At 42.9% G+C, this 21,582-nt stretch overlaps 1 protein-coding gene across 2 annotated transcripts in view; it reads left to right on the top strand.

Moving 5' to 3' along the window:
* ntrk3b (neurotrophic tyrosine kinase, receptor, type 3b) overlaps window positions 1–21,582 on the top strand; it is a 188,198-nt gene that overhangs the window by 110,445 nt on the left and 56,171 nt on the right. For both annotated transcript variants that reach the window (XM_047581346.1, XM_047581345.1), the window contains one exon: window positions 1,076–1,178. In XM_047581346.1, coding sequence (XP_047437302.1) covers window positions 1,076–1,178 — 103 coding nt within the window. The remainder of the gene's footprint in view (window positions 1–1,075; window positions 1,179–21,582) is intronic.

The raw sequence follows: 21,582 nt of genomic DNA, 5'->3' as shown, positions 1-21,582 counted from the left end.
TCCACTGTACTCCAGTAGATAGAGTTAATGTTAATGGGCTGTTAATAGACTTTTTAATGGAAGACATTTTGACATATAATAGCAAGAAAAGCACAAGTGTAATTAATAACATTAATAATAGCTGCTGTCATAGAGGTGCGACAGTTCCAGTTTCCTAGGTGGGAGCACTCTGGGTCACTGACATGCTTTACTGGGATAGTGAGCCATATTTAGTTATTATTAATTACACCCGTGCTTTTACCGCTATGACGAGTGCAAATGTGTTTTCTTTGAAAACGCTGTGAAACACCCAGTGGGGTCAACCGCACAGAAAATATTGACATTCACTGAAGTGTGCCATGTCACCGATGCTACACCTGCTGGCGGTGGCAGTTTTAGCGCTTCATAATTTTTCGAAACAGATGCAGGCAGACAGACAAGGACACGCTTCTCATTTCACATCTCATCGCCTGCAGGTGTCAACTTTTCAGACTGAAACGTTGGCTCTGGTGGGTTGATGTGATCGGATATAGCTAACTACTTAATGGAGCTATATGCTTCCTGAATAGGATGGGATCCTGGCTGACTTTTTAATGCATCCATGTGACTGTTTTTAGAATGACAATCCTGTAACGGATGTTTCAGTGATGATGACTACTTAACCTCAGTCTCAGTTTCATCCTCGGCCGAAAACATTTCAGAACCTTAACAACTATTATTAGTAAGAGGCCGCTTGTCAGAGGCCTTTAAATACTGTGGGCGATGATGACATGCAGACTGCATGTCTTGAGTGAGTCAATAAAAACTACAGCTTTGCAGTTTTCACTCTCAACCATCTGAGCTTGTGGAATTTCATTCCGAAATAACTGTTCGTAGTGATGCGGATGAACCAGGATCACACAGTGAGTCTGGCTGTAGATCAGGACCGTATTTAAATTACATTCCAGGATGCATCGCAGAAAAAGGCAGGTGTTTCACTTTTCTCCACGCTGGTGCAATCTGAAGCAGCAGTCACAATCTAGCCGCTTAAACTCTCATGTGAATGTGTTCCTCTGATTGCTGCCTCGAGCCTGACACAGCGTTTCATTTCTCCCAGGTTTCCATCGCCGTGGGTCTGGCGGGCTTCGCCTGCGTCCTCCTGCTCGTCCTTTTTGTTCTCATCAACAAATATGGCCGGCGCTCCAAATTTGGTATGAAAGGTAAGTCTGCACAAATACTCAGATCGGCACGCAGACAGCTAGCTTTGTTGTCTTTTTTTTTTTTTTTTTTGCCTTTCTGCCAGTTGCGTCATTGTGCGGAATCCATTTCTCCGGCTAATCTCCTCTCCAAAACCTTTGTTCACTAGAAAATGCACATGAGCTGCAGAAGTCCTCCTTTTAACTGCATGTTTACTCAAATACTTTAGTCACATTCTCGAGGGGACTCATTTGGAAAAGTAATGTTCTTTTCCCCTGAGGACAACACAATTAATAGTCTTGATGACTGTTTTGTTTTCCTTTATACTACGGACCATGTAGCCATGTAGCTGAGTGACGCTCATACGTTTCCCCCATACACATGGACACATACAGACAGACAGGTTCGATACTAAAGCAGAGCGTGCATCCAAACAACTTCATACAGTCACTGTGTCTGCTGTGCAGAGCGATCGCAGATGGGATCCTGAATTAATTAGTGGACTTGGCGCTGTCGATCATGCTGAGGAATTCAATAGGATTAATGTGGCTTTTGTGCATGCTGAGCTTTCATTTTGGGTCAGCTCCAGGTTTTGCTTATCTCTCACGTGCGTTGGCGTCAGGGAAAAAAAAATAAAAAATCTGTCGCAGCGCTGATCTGGAAGCGGAGAGCGGAGGAGAGGGTGGCAGCCGCTCGGGTCCCGTCGGTTCAGGTTTGAGTGCCTGGACGGCAGCTACAGCTCTCGACCGGTTAGCGGGCCGAGTGGCGGCATCTGCTCATTACTGGTGGCTCGCGGTAGGTGAGTCGGTGTATGACTCACACGACTGTGCATGTCCTTCCACAACGAGGTGCGGGGATCGACGCTGAACATCAGCCACGTGCACTCCTTCTTCTCTGCCTGTTTTGCGTGAGCTCTCATTTCCGCTAGCTTCCAGCTGCCTGTTCAATCTAAACATGCTCTGATAACGTGACCCACACCTCGAACCATCCTCTTCATTACATATTGTAAGCATGGAGTAGAGCCGCATCACCCTCTGCCCCCTTTTAATTAGCTACTTTACAGGATTAGAGTTCGTTGCTTACCTCCGTAAAGAACTCTCCGCTGTAATTATTTAGGGGGTGGCAATTATTGTATTGGTCTAAAGCTGGCTCTAATCAAGGATGAGTCTTATAGCTAATGAGGCTTTACAGACCTGTATGAAATGGCATAGGAATTTTGTAACTGCGCTGACAAACTGGTTCACAAATTAATGAAATCCACATTTAAGTGAAAAATCTCGATAAGAAGAGCAAGTTGCTACATACAATACATTTTAAACCACATGGTATGAAGGCAGTGGAACATTCGTTGTTTGTGTATGCTGTGCGAGAGAAGGCCCGATCGATGGCACAGCTACTTGCGAATATTGCCTCTGCGGCACGCTCCCTTCCTCAATCCTTTCTGTCTAAGCACCTCAATTCTGTAGATGGAAATGTATTTAACACACACAACAGGTCCGTTTAATATTTATATCCACCAACAGGTATGAGCCACTGTTGTTATTTCTATCTAATTCACAAGCGGGTGTGTGCGGCATCGGAGAATCAATATAAATCTGTGTTAAACTCGGGTCTACCAGGAATCAGTTGCAGCCGGCACGTCCTTGTTTTTTGCACTCGCTGTCAAATGAAAAGGAGAGGCACTGTTTCGCACTGCTGGCAGCACAGAGAGCTTAGCATGTTACGAGGCTCCGGAAAGCCACCGTCACCGTAGGAGTCGACTCACAGCAAAAGGGTGCTTCAAGTGCAGTTTCAGTGCTCTCCAAGCAGGAGCGGAGGATGGTAATTTATCTCCTTGATGGCAAGGTCCAAAGTTCTTTTGAACACCGTGGGACTTTTTTCCTTTATTTTTTTCTCTATCTAAAAAAAAAAAAAAAAATGAAAAACATGCTGTGACTGTGAATCTCCCCAAATCTCCCCACACCGTTCACCTCTCTGCTGGCTGCAGCATGTTAAGTTTGCCATCTTTGCTCAAGGGCACCTCAAAAGTCTTTTTTTTCCCCTCTCTCTGAGCTAAATGCTTCCCAGGGCAATTTTAGGTTCTCGTTTGAGCTAACATAAAAGAAACTCCTCAAGCTTTAGCAAATCACCAGATTGAGCAATTAACATTTCTGGTTCCAGTTTTCCATACACTGCATATAGCGCGACGGATGAATGTCCTATACTGCTTTATGTTGTCGTTCCATGATGCTCAGCCTCATTTCCTGAGCAGCAAATCAATATCACTGCAGCCGCGGTTCTTCTTCATCTTCTTCTTCTTCTTGTCTCGCTGTATCAGGCCGTAGCTGCGGGTACGTACGCCCGTTCAGTTCAAACAGAGACGCTGCTGTCTCCTCTGTCACTGTGAGTGATTGAGGGTATAAAAGACTTTAAAGAGAGGTGATGTCAGTGTGGCCTCTTTCAGGACCTCACGCTGTTCCGTACAAAGGCCTGATATGTCGAACGCGTACATGTTTGCGTCCGAGCGCGCGTGCGTGCGTGTTTTCTCCTCCCACTCTTGTTCTGGAGAATCAGCTGGAAGGCTTGAAGAAGTCATTACCTTTGGATGGAGCCATAATGGATTTTCGCTTCACTAAATCACTGTGGCTCTTTTGGTTGCTGGAGTTTGATCACCGACCGTTTCTGGGCTTCCAATAAAAATACTGTTTTTCTTTCTTTTCTTTTTATGTGTTCGGAGCGTGCGTGTGTTTGTGTGTGTGTGTGTGAGTGCGCATGCGTGCACACATGTTGATTTGCTGGCATTTCAAGGCCCTCCACCAACTCCATTCACTAGCTGGCCTGCATTTACAGCTACGACTGATACACTGCCGCTCACTTTATGTGGTTGTAATTGTGGTTTTATGAAAGATACTTTACGCGCGTGAGCGAGTGTGTGTGTGTATGGGTGTGAGTGCGCATGTCAGCTGTAGATAACCTGTTGCTCTAATCAATATGTTGTCAAATTACCTCCCAGCTAAAACATCTAACAGCCTAAGCACTGGGCTCATATTTCAGGTGTGATTCACACCAGTGCGCTTTGAAGTGTCTTCCACACAGATTTTTGTCAGCAGGGGAATCAATAATGCTTCTTTGGAAAAAGACACTCAGCATATCAGTAATAAGTATTGTGCTCCCCTGTCATCTTTTCTTATATTCAGGTGGAAAATTACCCCACCCCTGTTGCTGTAAGTGCCGCCGGTGCACACCCCAATGTATATCATTGTGTCACCTATTTTCTCAATAAAACCGTCTCATCCAGACATCCTGGCCAGACATTTCAATACATCACATGTCTAGGCCATCAATTTTCAGAGTGGGTTCAATAGGCTGGACTTGAAAAACCTGTTACCCGCTGCAAAACCATGAAACATGACAAAACAAACCAGAACTAAAAGTATTGTATTTTCTCCCTAAAATGGCTCCTTCAACTTGAACTTGAAACTTAGGATAAGGACTCTTCTGACTAGAATCCATTACTGTGTAGACATTATACTGACAGCACAATACCATAAGAAATGTTGATGTTGTTGTATTTCAGTTTGCATTCTGACATTTTTTATTTCTTTTTTATTTTTTTGTCATCATTACAATACAGTAAAAACATTTTTTTACAAAACATTGTCTGCTAATTTTTAGGGTCCCAATCTGGGTTTTGGAATCAATGGCACATTATGCTCCACTCTGGGTATATCAGGGGCTTATCCTGAATAGTTGTTGGCAGCTGCTGTGTGTTTGCATAAGGAGCAGATGACACAGGCGCTATTTCTGGCTACCAAATTTTTAACTGGAAAATATACAGTGAACAAGAAAAGCGTGTCAGGAGGATGTGACGAATGATGCAAGAGTCAGCACAGAGTGAGGTGGGTATTAATCTCTACTGCAAGGATTGATGTTTCTTAAACTAATTTTTGCTATATTTAGTTTCTGACCTACAGTACGTCAAGGCAGCTTTATATATTTTTTATTGTCATATGTCAGTTCAAAAAAGGAAAGTCACATGGCTTCTCATTGTATAATTTCTTTTCCTATTTTTAGAAGTGCATACTAAATCCACTACGCAAGTCAGTGCAGTCACTTTATTAGAATATTTGTAGTGTTTCGTATACCAGACATCTTATCTCCAGTAATTCTGTTCACCTGACACCGTGAACTAAAAAGCAGCGTCAACCCTCCACAACCTTCCACAATCCCAAATTAGACCCGACATAAAACAAATAACATAGGTAGCATGCACAGCAGTGTGTATGCCAAAGGATACAATTGTTATCTAAGCTTCTACTTTGCTTTTCTGGACAGTGCTACAATCTTGGGTGCATTAATAGACGTCTTTCCTCGGTTGAGCTGAACCACCTTGACCGTCAGTGACAGGTTGGGGTTGGGGGGAGCAGAAGTCCCAGTTACTGCTTCCTATGTTGTTTGCCAAGGAGCACCCTGGGTTGTGTTAGTGAAACTAAATCTTAAAGTGTGAATAAAAGACAACCTTTAGCTGGCATCTGAAATGGTTTGACGATCAGAGCTGCAGGTCAGAGCATCCTTTCCACTGGGAACCAGGACCTCTTTATAAAATTAATCCCTCAGATGGAAGCACACAGTTGCTAGTATGCTGACTGGGGACAGATTTCCCAAATAGTTCTGATTCCAATTCACTTTGTGGATTCACTTAGAGATATTTAAATCTTGAAACAATTGTACAACAATTGCTTACAACTGTAAGCTAGGTTGTCATTGGTTCCAGAGATGTGTGCTATTTCCATATATCTTGCCTCCAGTTGGCCCATCTCACGTATGGCTATAGGTTTGTGTTGCTCTTCTCTGTCATCAAACTTTTTAAATACAAAATACTGCCAAATATCAGCTTTTAGGGCTGACGGGGCTCGCAGACTTGTAGCTTCTAACTTGTTCTGGATCTTCCCTTGCACGTGGACAAGTCTCATTGCAGAATCTCCCAAGATTTGTTGTGTAAAACCAGGTTCAGTCGAATGAGAGGATACAGGAAATGGAAATATTGCATAGGACCATCCTGTCAGGGATGTCAGGGACTTGTTAATGTAATAACTTGACCATGAACAAAGAAGATATCCATGTCTGGAGTTAAAATCTGTTTATCCGAAGCTCCAAAATTTTGAAGCTGTGAAAACTAGCAATCGTGGCTTTGGCCTGTAGAAGGCCTGGTATACATGCTGAGTTTTGACTTACAGCTCTGTGTGTTGTGTCAGGCGTTATGCTTATGCATCGAGCCATCAGCAGTCAGTGGTCAAGAGTTGATTCGTCTGCTGGATTTGTCAGGGAATCCTTGGTTATATTTGTGAAGAGGAAGTGTTCAGTCTAAACCGTGGCATTGAGTTGATGTTTCAAACTGACCTTCAAGAATTGACTGAATCTTCTTAATGGAGGCAGCCATTTAGAGCTTAATAAGAGGAGTTAGTCAGTCAGTCAGTGTCCAATGTTTGTGTTTTATAAGATGAGTTTTAAACGTTTTTCAGCCAAACTGTCCCGTACATGTCACAGGTTCCAGCTACTTGGCTGAGATGAAGCAAATGACTCACCCATAAGGGCTGAGACGCCAAAACATCACGGTCTAGTGCAGCAGAGCTTGAGGGACTATGCAGCGTGCAGCCTGTTAATCAAGGTGTATAGACACGATTCACATTTAATCAACTTCAGCAAATTAGCCACTCGTTTAGCCATGCTACAGGTGGAGGTCATTCTCGGTGAGTGTTGTGAGAACTGATCCTGTGACATTTTTAAGACGCTGGCCCGTCCTCTCTCATTACAGTTTGACATAATCCACACAGACAGCTTTCAGATTTTTAGACATGCAGATAGACAGGTGAATAAATCAAAGAAATGCCCACCAACTCAGCGACGCACACACACACACACGCACACACACTCCGACACGCATTTGCACGCAAACTGCACCCCGCGGCAGCCTGCTAGCCTCTGTGATGCAGACGTGTGTGTCAGGGCGACTTACCCTCCTCTCCGCTACATTACCTGAACCAGCCCTAGGGATGATCAGCCCACACACACACACACATACAGAGCAGCAGCATTTACTGCATCACTGCCTCACTTGGCCTCCAGTGGCCAGAGTGAGCCCTGCCATCAAGCAGTGAAACCTGTCCGTCTGCACGGAGACAGACCCTCTTGCCATGTGTCTCAACAAACATCAGGCAAATTTTCAGGAAGAGAATCAATATGATTAGAGACGCTTCAGTTGAAAGAAAGATTTTGTATTCAGCAGCGGTGCAAAAACACCGTGCAACTTTATTTCTGCATTTCTATTTCCGAAGGAATTTTTTACTCTGCTGCCGCATGTATCTGCCAGATATACTTAGTCTTATTGAATGACATACTGGTAAAAGTTAAAAAGCCAAACAGCACAGTAGTGGATATACTGCAAAAAAGGATCTCTGAATACTGAATACCTTTACATTTAATACATCTTACAGCTTATTGGTTTGCTTGCGTAAAGGATCTGAATTCTTTCAACACTCATTTTTATTAATTAATTCCACTGGACATTAACGTGGGAAATACAACTAAAAGCAAACGTATATGCATATGTTTGTAAGAGATAGCGCAGGTCAAATTACTTAAAACAAAAATGTAATGATACTCAGTGATTACTTAGGGTTATTTGGTTATGAATGGTTTTAAAGTAAGCCTCAATGGGCAAACTCTGCACTATTGTATAAATTATGTTTGAAAGCTGGCACCAAAATGTGAGAAAAAATTAATTCACTGAAGTATACCAGTTTATTTTAGGAAAATTTATTTCTGTGCAGTGATATGAATAATATGGCAGAGTGGAAAATCTGCAGACGTAGTGTTGATTATGTGTTTTTTAAATGCATGTTTGGGGATTTTTAACATTTTGTTGCTTCTGCCCTTCTAAGTAATACTATTGAAAACATCAAATCGCAGATAATGAGCAATGTACCCTGTGCCATCAACAGAGACACAATGATATGGATCGCAAGCGTTGTGTCTCTCCTGCACAAACTGTGTTTACCCTCTGCTCAGTTGCTACAGCACCGCCATCTTAATTGGCTGTAATTCATTCTTCCGAGCGCATGCGACAGATGGGGACTGGCAAGAGAACAGCAACAGGCACACTGGGAAGCGCTTCTCTCTCTCTCTCTTTCTCTTTCTTCTTATATCTCTTCCCAGAAAAGAAGGCCTTTTTTAGGAACCGTACTTTTCGAATCACCTCTGCAGCTGAATCATGCCACAGACCGGCAGTGCTTTTAGTAAAATCCTAAAAGGATTCGGGTGCCTCCTGCAACCTCTAAACCACAGCATGATCTCAAATGTGCATCCTCGGATCTTTTTGCACCTTGTATGGGAAATTCAAATACAAAAAAGTGCTGTTTACTTATTTATCTCATTTAAAAGTTGCATGAGAGACTTTCCTAAGGACTGCGGTGCTGTCTGTCTCCGGATGGATATAAAGTGCTAGGGTCTAGGGTTGTTGCTGTGAACATGTTGTTCTTGGTACAAATAGGATTTCTATTTTACGTCTTATTTTTGGCTTTCACCACTAGACTGCTAATAGCTAAGTGCCTTGTGTCCTCTTGGTGTCTTTCTGCTAAGTTGTACGCTGCTCTGCTGTGCCATGCATTACAACCACTAGTAAAAGGCAAGCCTTTCAAAGTGGTCTTCTTGAATACACTTTGAGTGTTTGGAGGCTTTATCTCTTTTAGATCTTTCCCATCAATACTTCAATAGGCCGTTCTCAGTCTTCTGAGAGTATTAATACTTATAGCATACATATATATAGCATCTTTGAAATAGGAATTCAGATGTATGGGTTGAAGAGGTTTTCTGAATTGCTAAAACAACAATTTGGATTCGAAAATGTTATGTTTGTTTATGATTTCAAGTTGTAAGGACTAGCTGTGTGAAGTGTGAAGAGGCGCAGGTGTTTTGCTACATGAAGAATACAAGTGTAGTTACATTGTAAACCGTTTAAGTGGCCAAGCTGCCATCACTGCAACAGCAGGTGCAAGGAAATGCATCAAGAAGAACGTTATTTTTCTGGGAAGCTTGTTTGAATCCAGACAGTGAACGTTTTGTTCCAGTACCAGTTAAATAATTGGTATTTTTTTTAAAGAGGCAGAAAACCTAATAACCTTTGAATCTTTAAACCCTGTGTTTTTTAAGCAACACAGATTATAATATTTGTCCTACACAGCACAACCTTAGTTTTATTTTAGTACCGTTGGCCGTGTTTCTTTTGACGACCCCAGTTTTGCACGAACTCACTTATAGCAGTTGCTTTTTTGTGTTTAGAATCTCGATCAGCTCTGCAGAGTACGTGAGCATAAACACATTTATATCCGCCTTGAACTTGAATTCAACCTCCCAACAATACATTCCTTATCCTGGAGGAGTCCGCTAATGATTATTGCGCTCATTTTTTTTTCTGCCGTTTTCTTGAGGCCTTGAAATAGGCTCATGTGGTATAGTGCTGATGAGTTTCTTCTCAGTTAATGAACATTAAGGGAATGTGTCTCGCTAGACAACTCTGTTGGAGTACAGCAAAGTCAGCTTGGACAGCACTTTCCATGTCTTCTATTGCAGACCTGATGGGTCCCGGTTGGCTACGCAACAAAAGGTGTATCTGAGTGTTGCCTTTATTGTTATCGGTAAACATGCCAGGTTTCAAGCAGGTCGAACGTAAAGAGAATATGAAAATCTTTCAGTCTGCCACGGATGCAAGCTATACAGCAGCTCAGCAAACTGACCGGAGAGACTGTAACCTGCGGTTTAAATGTAGCCTAAGAAGCAAGCTGAATGGAGACGTGTAGCCCAGTTATAAACCTCCAGCCTGTGCATCTCAGCAGTGCAGCCTTTTGTTCTCCTCAGGAAACCTATGGCAAGACTCCAGTTTGGATGTGCTACTTGTGGAGGGTGATGCGTTGCTATTTATATACCTCACAAGAACGCATCCGCTCTGAGGTGGGAAGGTGATTTTTCAGCGTCTGAGATGGTATTTTTTAATCACAATACCGGAGAAGAGAGACACGCTGTGAAGATTTTTAGCCTCTGCTCTAACTACCAGTTAATTCGGTGTGAATTTTAGCCACCGGCCCAGGAAACAGCTCGCATTATGCAACAGCCAAATGTAGGGTGTTGCATGCTCACTCCCACGCTGGACAGGATTGTGATTCTTTTATAGAGACACTGAAATTAAATTCTCTGCAATGACAGCATTCTCCATACTGTATATACAGTTGGTGGTATATGCTGCATGTGTAACTGAACACATAGATGATAGACAATATTGTAAAAAATAAAACTATTAGGGTGACAGTAACAGTTCTTTTGGGTAAATGAGGTACATATTTAACAGGGTATGTGTTTATTCTATATAAATAAGGATAGGGCTAAACTGTTGGACTGCATTGCAGAACATGTGTGTAATAGAGCAGCTGTATAGTTGGCTGTATAGTTTCAGAATAGCTGAATAGTCTCTTTTTTTGCTTTAATGCAATAGCAACTTTCCTCCTGCACAGTGAACAGAGCATTGTACATATGTGTACATGGATGGATACAACTCAAGGAATACTGACTTTTCTCTCACAGGTGTGAATATGGTCAATGCCACTGGCTCGCTTTATAGGTTACCATTTTTATTTTACCATTTATGTATTTATTTGCAATTTTATGTGAAATTAAACATGGAAGTACCTCACTAAGACTTGCTGAAAAAATACCTTAGGTCTGTTTGGCAGCTTTAGGCCTTAGTTAATAAGTAACTGTGGCTGATCCTCTCCTGCTCAAGTAAATATGATGATAGGCACGTGTAAACTGCCATCTTCATGTCTCTCCACAGATATTCAATGGAATTTAAATTTGGGCTTTGACTAGGCCATTGCTGCATCCATTTTATCTGCCAGCAGGATCACTCCCTTGCCTCCTGCTCGGAAACTCTCCCACAGCATAATGCTGCCACCACCATGCCTCAATGTAGACATAGTATCAGTACCTGGTGCACAACAGACGTAGTTCTCGGAGTTCTGCTTAAAGTATTTTTTATTTCCCACCAGACCAGGTAATTTTGAATTCTATGCCTACTGGAGTGAATGTATATGAAGATGCAGATACCTGATATTGACTGAATGTTCCCGGTAACTCCCTGTTGTGCCCTGCTTGCACACTCATCTGCATAAAACCCCTAATATTTGTATGCATTAACCTCAACTACTTTTGTCAGGAAAATAAAAAATTGAGATGCACCAAAACGAGACAGAAAGCTTGTGGGACACTGTGTTCTCATTTCAGTTTCTTTTACCACTTGTATATACAAGCTAACACAGCACCACAATCATCCTGATGTCATTAGGTTGCCTTTCGTCTGTTATACATGGCTCTGTCCTTCCATTAGGCGCTCTCTCCATCTCCCCATATATCCCATCAGCCCAAGCTCCCATCAGCCTCTCAACAGTTTGCATTAGCACACCTATGGGACAGCCTCTCTCTCTGTTATAGATAGACAACAGGCCTCCATCTTTTATAAGGGTGGTTAAAGTTTTAGCTCTGGAGAGTAATTGTTGTGTAATCACAACTAGGGGATTATTTATTCATAGCAGCGCGTGTACACACACCCACAGACACACACACACACTCAAAGTGAATTTCCAATCTCTTTCTGTATCACACTGACTCTCTCCTCTCTGCGACGTCCATTTGCGTCTCTCTCCCTGTACCAGTCTCTCCATATGTCTCCCCACCCCCTCCTCTCTCCTCACTAATGGAGTTAGCGAAGACCGAGGATAAAACAATTAAAACAAAATTCATTTGAATGAATTAAAGAGCAGGGAGCTGCAACAGCTGACACTTCCAAGGCAAGACGAATTATCCTGCATGGCTGGTTTAGTGGCATTTTACAGTGGCCTTGTCTCACCTCATTAACCTGTGTATTAACCCGTGGAAAACCATTGTTAGTACACAGCAAAATAAACTCCAGGGCATGTATAAGTGAGGACAGAAAGAGTTACCACTCTGGGTTTACTCTTCTGATGGTTGGGTTGCATATACAGCTGTTACTGTGAGACTGGGTGCTCTGAATAGCAACTTACCTTGCTGTCATCTCCATGTATTTTCCAAGAAAGAGGTGCAAAAGATTTGCAGACTGGCCTCTGAAGGCTTTATGAAAGACTTCAGAGGCTAAGGAAATGCCAAGGCCATCTGTGCTGCTCTAAGAGGGTGTGAAATGAAGATGGAGAGTGTGTCACCCTGCGTTGAGAGGTCATTACTGGCTCCTCAAAGGCAGCAGATTATGTCAATTTTACAGGTCACAGTCTTGTGGGCCAGTGCATTTTTTATCCCCTTTGTCTCTGCGACACCTTAACGCTTGGTAATGAGTCCAGAAGTGTCTGGAGTTGAAATGTGCATTAAGAGCGGCGCTGCTCAGGAACAGCAGCTAAACGGGGTGTCACTGGTGATGATGAGACGCACTCAGATGGCATCAGGGTGTCGCTTTGTGTGCTCGAAGTAACCATAACAATTGTGCTGTCTCCTCTTGGCAGATTGTCACTTTTCATGTGCTTAGAGGTGCCGTAATGACTGAATACACTCTGCTGGTCGTACGTCTTGCTAGCTCAAGAGTGTCGTTCGACTGGACTGTCTGATGCTGAGCTGTTAGCATACTGAGGAGCTCTGTCTTCGTGCAGGACAGCCATAAAATGTTAGAACCTTGACAGGATTCCAAGGGAAAGTTTAGAAATTAATATCTGTGGTGAGAACATCCTCAGAGGTGGGTTGTAGTTCACATTGTTGTAGGTGATATGGTGGACTCTGAAGCTTGTTGTGGAATGAAGCTGTGCCTTCCCCCCTGTACTAAACCGCTGTTTATTGCAAAGATAAATTCTCAGGGTTTTAGCTTACACACATGCAGTCTAAAGTGCATAGTTAAGTCTTATTTTACTTCCTTCTACATTGTTATATTGCATATACTTAGCGTAACTTCAAATGCATCTTTTCTTAATCAAATCATCCAGACTGTCCTGAATAAGCAGGCTGCATTTGTCTGCTACTGCTTACATGAGGTATTCCTTTTATTCCTTATTCGTCTTCCTATGTGGCTCTAGCGAAATATTACAGTGCACAACTTCAGCACATGTGGTTTCACATCATTAATTTGCTGTTCCACACAGTTTCCACATTTGAAGTCTGCAGTTCAAATTGTGGTGTCCCCTGTTGTGGCTCTCTTTCAGTTTCACTCGATTTTCACTTTATCGTTGGATTTCAAATAAATGTCACAGTGCCTCCGAATGTGACCGCCCCTCATTCAAAACTCTGTGTCGTGCCGCTGCCCTGCTAACAGTACATTCTTGAAGCTCCTGTTTCGTTGCCATGCTTTTCAAAGCTACGTTGATGTCGGGCACGTACCTCTGGTCACTAAAATCAAACAACAACAGAAAGAAAAAGAAAACGCTCCATTGCACTGACATCCGTTCTCTAGAAAATAGAGCACACTGTGTTTTGTAGAAATGGTCTGTCACAGGAATGTCTGTCTCCTCCATTAAACACATATCCGAGGGGGGGCATGCGGGCATACCCAGAAGAGATTCCATCCCCCTGTTCCATTTGCAGCTCTTTTGAAAATCCAATAGGTGCTGTAATGCTGTATTGTGGCTGTAATATTGCATTTCAGCTGCTTGGCAAAGTGGCTTCATTTTTGTGTTTGGGCTTCGTGGCAGATGACTGGCGAGGAGATAAACACCATGTAGCCCAGGGGAGTGCCGTGATGATGAGCTAAACAAACAGGCTAACAGGCTAACAATGCTACGAAGCTACAGCACAACCGAGTCTGCTGAAGGCAGCGCGTTCTTTAAGCACGGAAGAGCGAAAAGAGGAGGATGAAGAATGATGGAAGACAAAGCATGGGGGGAAAAAAGGAGGAGTGAAAATGAAGAGGGGGGGGGGGGGGGGGGGGGGTGTTAAGGGAGCTCTGACAGTCTGGCTCAGCTGTGCTTTAGCTAATGGGCGAACTGGCCACTCTGCTGACTCTCCTCTGTGACTGTTGAGAGTTGGAAGAACATTTCGCTGTAGTACGTTTAATTTGGTTCTACCTAGAGGCAGCTGATGGTCTCTAAAACAAATCTCCACAGTCCTGACAGATGCAAGGTCAGCTTAAACAAGAACATCATGACAATTGTGATTATTATTATAACAGAAAGGTAACAGCAGGTAAAGCTGAATCTGGCATGTATGGACAATATCATTATAATATTGCATCGAAGACAGTGAAAATGACATCACATGAAAGGCACATATGTTAAAATACTCTTTTATTTATGCTACATATGTATGGGTGTCAGTCGCTGTGGTGCTCATCGTGTCAGAGTGTGTGTGTGTGTGTGTGTACTTGATTTAAAACCACCTCCAAGGAATGTATTGATTTAAGAGCATCTTCAATACAACTACGGCAATAGGCACTTTCTGGGTCACATGAGAATTGGCATCTTCAAGATTTGTATATCAAACCCTCACGCGCATATGCACATATTTGCATGTGGTTAGGTGCGGTATGTGAACACACAAACACAGGAAGGGAGAACGCAGGACATATTTTGAATATGTGCGTATTTATTTCTGTGTGTCCGCTACCTTTGATCCGTCAACAGTACAGCAGAGCTGAAGCCTATTTACACAGAGAGAGGGGCCAGCAATATGTTTGGGCCAAGGCTGGGCCTAAGATAAGATCCACACTACTGCAGCCACAATCTGATCCCACCGCTGTGCCAGAGGGCAAAATCCAATTTCCTCCACACTGCGACAAAAAAGCAAAACAAGAAAGGCAAACCCTTTTTTTAATCAATGATTAATGCTTTGTTGAAGATGACTATTTGTCTTTGCATATTCCTGTAAGACAAAGCGTATCACCTAATGTTCTGGGTGTTCTCTCCATAGGTTTTTGGAAGAATAATTTTTCTGCCGCGTCGTTAACCCGAGCCTTTGTCTCTCCCTGGCCTTCTTCCACCAGGCCATGTTTGCCTTCTCGCAACATGACATTTGGAGCGCAAATTGTCTGGCCTTTCAGAAGGCCGGACTGTCTAGCTCATACTGACAAGACAGACAAAACAGTTTCTCAGATAACTGCACCATCCTCAATTATTAGGCTTCTTTGAACAGAATGTTCCACACACTGTGCATGCCTGTCATCTGCAGGAGATAAGCAGCGCTGTTCGTGGTGCGGCAGCTACAGTTTCGCTGTTGATTTGCCGCCGGACCTTGTCACTGTGTCGCTCTGGGTGAGGAGGAACACTTGCTCATAGGTCAGCATGCGACTATCAAACTGAAAGATCAGGATGTAGTGCCTTCATCTCATTCAGGTCACGTAACTAGACACTGTGCTTGTCAGATTTGGATATCCCCAAATGTGAAGGAATGCAATATGCAATATAAACTGTGTTTGTGTGCAGTAATGTTAGCATGTCCCACTGTCTACACTACTTCCCTACACGTTTATGGATTTGGAAGAGCTGATGCTCCAATAACCTCACCCAAACTTGTGTTACTACTCACAGTTTTGTGTTCACCAAGCCCCTAGTAATTATCGTGTCTCTCTTTAAACATTAAACATAAAACATGAAGGAATCTCCTAATCCAAACCTGTGTTGTAAACCATCCAACTAGGCTTCTTCTTCTTGTTTTTTCCGCTGTTGGTTACAGTTTTTGTTACTTTTTCCTTCTGTAATGCGTTGTCTAGAGAAGACTTGCAGTCTCCATGCAATTCCAAAAAATAAATCTTTTTACAATATCCCAGGATAATCTCCGGTACATAACAAAGAGGAATTTCATATTACATTTTCCCAAGTGTAAACAGTCTAACTCCAACCTTATATATACTTCTTGTTTGTTTCTAAAAATACTACAACCACGGGGCTATGGTAGCGACATTAGTGACATCAGGTGCACGCACATTTCAAACAGGATTTTTGAAACATTCATCTCACACACAACAACCATGATATCAGATTGTTTTTTTTTTTCTTCTTGCTCACACTGTACCCTCTGTGCAGACACAGTGGACTGCAAAATTGTCAGAAACTTTAAAAAGTCAACTTGATACATTGGATGAAATGACTAAATGTTACTACCACTTTTACAATATTTGTGCAATTTGACAGGTACAGCAATTTTTACCCGGGGGAGCCGGGCTCAGGTTGTTTCAGACTTTCTCAGAGTTTATCTTTTCACTATACAAACAGATATTGGCATGGTGTGTCAGAGTGGTTGCTGTTTTTGATATGGATCATGTACTTGCGGTAGGCTTTCTTATTTGTGCATTAGTCAGGTGGGATGACCATTTCCATAACACCAAAAAGGACGACACTTTGCGGCATTTAGTGGAGCAAGAAAAATCACAGCGTGGGCCCATAGGAATCTAGGTAGTGTACTCCCCAGTACATTCCATAATAACGATAGTATCACAATACGGTCGTTCTGAAAGCTCTGTTCATTGCAAGATAATCTGATCTATGATTTGTCATAATTTATATGTAAGAGAAGAGGAAAAATTATTCCTGAGAATGAGAAGACAGTATTCGGTCAAAATGGCAATGTAGCTTTTCTCGCCTATCAGTGGCCCCTTTTCCATGAGAACTGATGCCCACATCACACTGATGTAACTTGCAAAATGCATGCCGGCTCATGTAGTTTGTTTACGTTTTCAACCACTGATATATCAAATAATCGATTGACACCACTTTTAGCCAGTCCTTTTCTTCTGCTAAACTTTTGTTAGACCAAAAGTCTTACAACATCTGCGTAACCTTTGCGTGCAACTCCAAAAAGGAGGACAAATAAGCGTCCAGCTTGAGGCTGCACCGGATGCCGAACAGGGCATTTAAATTCCAGACTGCCTGGCCTAAATCCGGACATATGGCCACCCTAGTGTCAGGAAACTGTTCCACGAGATGAGAGCATTCTAACTTCTCTTGAGGATGGAGCTAAAGTGCATCGTTAGTTCAATCAGGTATGCGCCGCAGAGGGCCATGCTGCTCCACTATCACCATCTGTATATAAGCCTCCGTTGATTAGCATGTAGCGCTACGGTGTTTCTCAGCTAGCCAGCTCCTCTTGCTGCCCCCAGAGTCTTAATCCTTCCTCCGCCTGTTGTGTTTCTGCTCCACTGGGGACCAATCGTGCCAATTCCACTCATCGAGCTTGATAATTAGTGACAATTGTAAAAGTAATTTACAAACTCAAGCAATGCCATTGAGCAAATGGTGCCAATTAACCAGAGATGGTAATGTGGGCAGAAATGCGGAAACGCAGCATCCGACCTCCATTACAGTGAGAGGAACAGGGCCAGGAAGCTGTCCTCTGCATGTCAAGGAGAATTGTCCAGGGAGGATAGGGTAGGCAATGCACATTGCTGGACTGGTCTTGTCACTATGCTGCAGAATAATCCCACTGTACAATTACAAGTAACGTGACCAGAGAAGCAACTAGTACATTTACATTTCACGCTATTAGTTGACGCCTCTTTTCAGAGGCAGCTGAACTCTTGCTGCAATATATGATTCAAATCTAGATTCTCAACACACGCACACATGTAAATATGTCTGGAGTTCTTGGAATATCCACACCTATTTGAGGCACTAGACATCACCGCTAATTATCTTTGCTCAGAAGTGACTCCCAACTGAAGATGTTCACCTCGCAAAGGAGCTTTTCAGCTGATCAAGCAGAGCCTTTGCCTATGGAGTAGCTGGCTCTTGGTCCGACACAAATGATTTATGAAATCTGAAAATGTGCTTCTTTTTTTTTTTTTTTTTTTAATTTCTTGGACTAATTAATATCTCCAGCCTGCAGGTTTCTTCCATTTCATTAATCAGGCATAATAGCTGGGAAATGCAAAATAAGAATCGTTTAGCTCAAAGGTTCACAGTTTGACCATTAAATGTGTTTAAATATCCAGCAGGAGGTCATGAATTGAGGTAAAATATTTTTCAAACAGCGCTGTGAAATACTCAGTTTGTATGATAAAGCTACAGTGCAGAATACTTATGCGATGAAAGTGCTTTTGTAATTAAGGAATTAAGAGAACGGCAGTTTTAGTCCTCCATACATTTCAGCTTCCTGACCTAAAAAAAAACAACAATCTGTTGTGTGGCTAGTTCAGTTTAAGCAGAGGGGGGCTTCTGGTTCAGTGTACAGTTTGCTCCTTACCAGAAACATCTCATCTCTTCTCCTCTCCTCCCTCCCTTTGCTTCCACCTCCCACCGCTCCTTCCCTGGGATTAAAAACGGGAGGTGTATTCCCATTCTGTCAGTCACTCCACTCTGCCTCCGAGGCCTGAGCGTCTATCAGTGTAAACAGAAGAGGGGAGGCAGTGTTTGGTGTTTTCTCCTGTCTAAAAACCTCCTTTTGGTGTCTCTTTGATCCCTGGCGCTGGAATAGTAATTGCTATCACTTATGAAACAAAATGACAAGTGCTGCCAACAGTTTAGCAATGCAAATATAATACAGGGGAGAACAGAGAACGGCATAGGGGTCTTTGAGGAGGGTGTGAAGGCCCTGAGCTGGCAAGTGGGATGTTTTTGATTGAGTTTGGAGGGGTCATGAGCTGATTCAAGTGAGAATTGCCTGTATTTATATACAGCATATATTCTCTTTAAATGATAAACCACAGGATCCCTGCTTCAGTCAACACCGTCTTATTTTTTGCAGCATTTCAGAGCAGGACCATAGGCAACACTTGATGCTTTCTATGGGGGACCAGAACGGTGTATAATATCCTCACGCATTATGTCTGTATGTTGTTCCCTGTTGTGCACATCTTTTCAGAATCACAATTAACGTACAGTCGAGCGCTGAGCCGCGAGTAAACACTGAAAATAAAAATAAAAAATAAAATAAATCTTCATATTTTCTATAGCAGGAAGCCCTTCCAGAATTAGTGTGAGCCCTCTTATGTCTGGCCCTTCTGCCTTACGTAATGTGGTTGCAGCCAAAGCCAAAGCAGCGATGGGCGGATGCTGGTTATTCAAACGGCATACAGACAGAGATGAAGGAATTGGAAGGCTTCTCTTCCCTTTTAAAAGCTGTGCAAGTGGATAAGCCACTGGTGTTATTCACAGTCTCCCCCTGACATCTTCTGTTGATGTTTATTTAAATGGTGCTCAGATCGGTGTGGAAATCGTCCCATTGCGAATGCCCAGCAGGACACAGAATAGCTGGGCTCTGGGAGGGATACAGAGAGGAGAGTATTTCTGAAAGGACAGAGGGAAGAAAGAGAAGAGGGGTAGGAAACTTGAAGGCTTTATGTAAAGGAAGGGATTTGTGTGAAATGTATTTTGTGTAATGAGACGCCCCAATTCTGCTCTTTGAAACAGAGTTACCTGGAGCTGGAAAATAAAAATCTTTCCTCCTGCCCGTCCCCTGTGGAGCTGGCTGTTCTCGGCTTACAGTGCGCCTATCCTCCATTTCACAAAAGCACTGGCTCTGTATTTTGTCAGATTTAGTCATCAGGCTGGTCGTCTGGAGAGGGTGTCATTTCGGAGCTCCTGCTGGGGGATGGCTCTTTCTTCTAGGGCATTCTGACACAGAGCGTTAATAACGCACCTCTGTTTTCGTATCGCTCACAAACACAGCCATCGACCCCACCGGTCATCAACAAAAATGTCCATTTACTCAATAACCTGCTGCTGTCGTTTCGGCTGTATTATTTTTTTCCAGACTTAGAAGGGGGTTGTTTCTTCTGCATGGAAGGCGTTGGATGCCCATTTTGCTTTAACAACATGGGAATACTGTTTTCTCAGTGTGATGAGCCTCATTTGACAGCCCCTGCCTCAGCATCCTCTGCATCCAAGTCCATTTGCAGCCAGCTCGTTCACTATATTGCCATTCGCTGATGGCAGCACTTTGAAGTGTTTGCTAAAGAAGGGTGGGGGGTGGAGTGAGGGCACGGGAAGTTTAATTGGCTGTATTAGTTGATTTGTTTCTCTCCTTCATTCTCCGTGCCCTCGAGTCACAGTGAGCCGCATTAGGCGACCTATATTTAAGTTTTTCCTTTCCCCCCCATCTTGATTGAGCGCTACTAGTCTTCCTCGTGTCGTGTTAGGGTTGCTTTGAAAGATCTTAGTTTATCTCCACGAGGATCTCACCGGATTAATCGGACTTCTCTTATTTGTGTGAAGAAAAAAAAATCACACAGTGGGACCTCTTCAAGCTCAAGACCGCGGTCACTCGTGCTTACATTGACATGGAATACGTTCATGCATACTACAGGGACAGTTAAATTTAGCATCTTCGTCCCTATGCACATGACACTGATTGACAGCCCGCTGTGTGTAACGATGTGTTCCGTTTCACAACGTGTCGCCCACGGCGGTCGCCCTCCAAGGGTTTTTGATGTTTGTTTTGTTTGAAATGCCTATATGCTCTTGTACACTCACCACAGCGTCTCCTGCAGCATGTTTGGGCCCGGATGAAACACGCTTGCGGTTGACAGTCAACACAATCGCTTTACAGTTGTTTGAATTTAAAGGAAAAACAAAAAAAGGATGCCTCCGAGCAAAAGGGTCCGTGGAGTTTGCATGTCGTCCCCGTGTCTGCGTGGATTTTCTCCGGGGACTCCGATTTCCTCCCACCTCCAAAGACATGCTCATTAGGCTGATTGGTGACCCTGAATTGACAGTCTTGTATGAGATGTGATTTGTAAAATGAATACATGTAGAGGTATGAAACCCTTCCTACTGCTACAGGGGACCATTTTTACTTTGCCCTTTTAAAAAAAAATGGTCCTGAAAGCAGACAAAGAGAACCTAATCAAACAAATGAGTAAAAGTGAGCCCATTTTACATGACTGTGACCTGCAAAAGAAAGTGCACCTCAGTTGCTGCACAAGAAGGTCACATGAAATATTGAAAACTAGGGTTCACATCTATTTGCAACTCACAGACATGAACAAATGTTTCATTTTCACTTATATTCGAAAAAACTAATGGTGCAAAAGTTGTGTTTATTTTGGCAAATGATTTAGCTAATTTTAATAATTTACCAATTTTTCGTTTAGCCCAGTTTCCATCAGTGGCATTTTTACACATTCAATATTTATATCTTATAAAAAGCAAAAGCGCTTACCATATTTGTATATGGTTACCATGGTTATGTGATATTGTCATTATTGTAATGTTAATGGAAGAGGTTCAGTGTTCATGACCCTTTGTTCTGCAGCGGTACACTTTCCTCAACAGAAGGAACAGTTTATGTTCCTTCTGTTGAGAAAGAAATGCTCTCTATTGGCCCTGCTCACCTAGCGTTAGCGGTTAGCATCAGCTGCAGCTACCTGCTCTTTCCAGAAGATTCACTCACTCATATTCATAAAATGATCTTTACTACGGTGACTCAGAGAGCTCAAAGCACTTGAGCTCGAGAAAAACA

The sequence above is a fragment of the Mugil cephalus genome, chromosome 3, assembly GCF_022458985.1.
Source record: "Mugil cephalus isolate CIBA_MC_2020 chromosome 3, CIBA_Mcephalus_1.1, whole genome shotgun sequence".
NCBI lineage: Eukaryota > Metazoa > Chordata > Actinopteri > Mugiliformes > Mugilidae > Mugil > Mugil cephalus.
The sequence above is the reverse complement of the archived record's forward strand: the minus strand, read 5'-3'. Positions and strand labels throughout refer to the sequence as shown.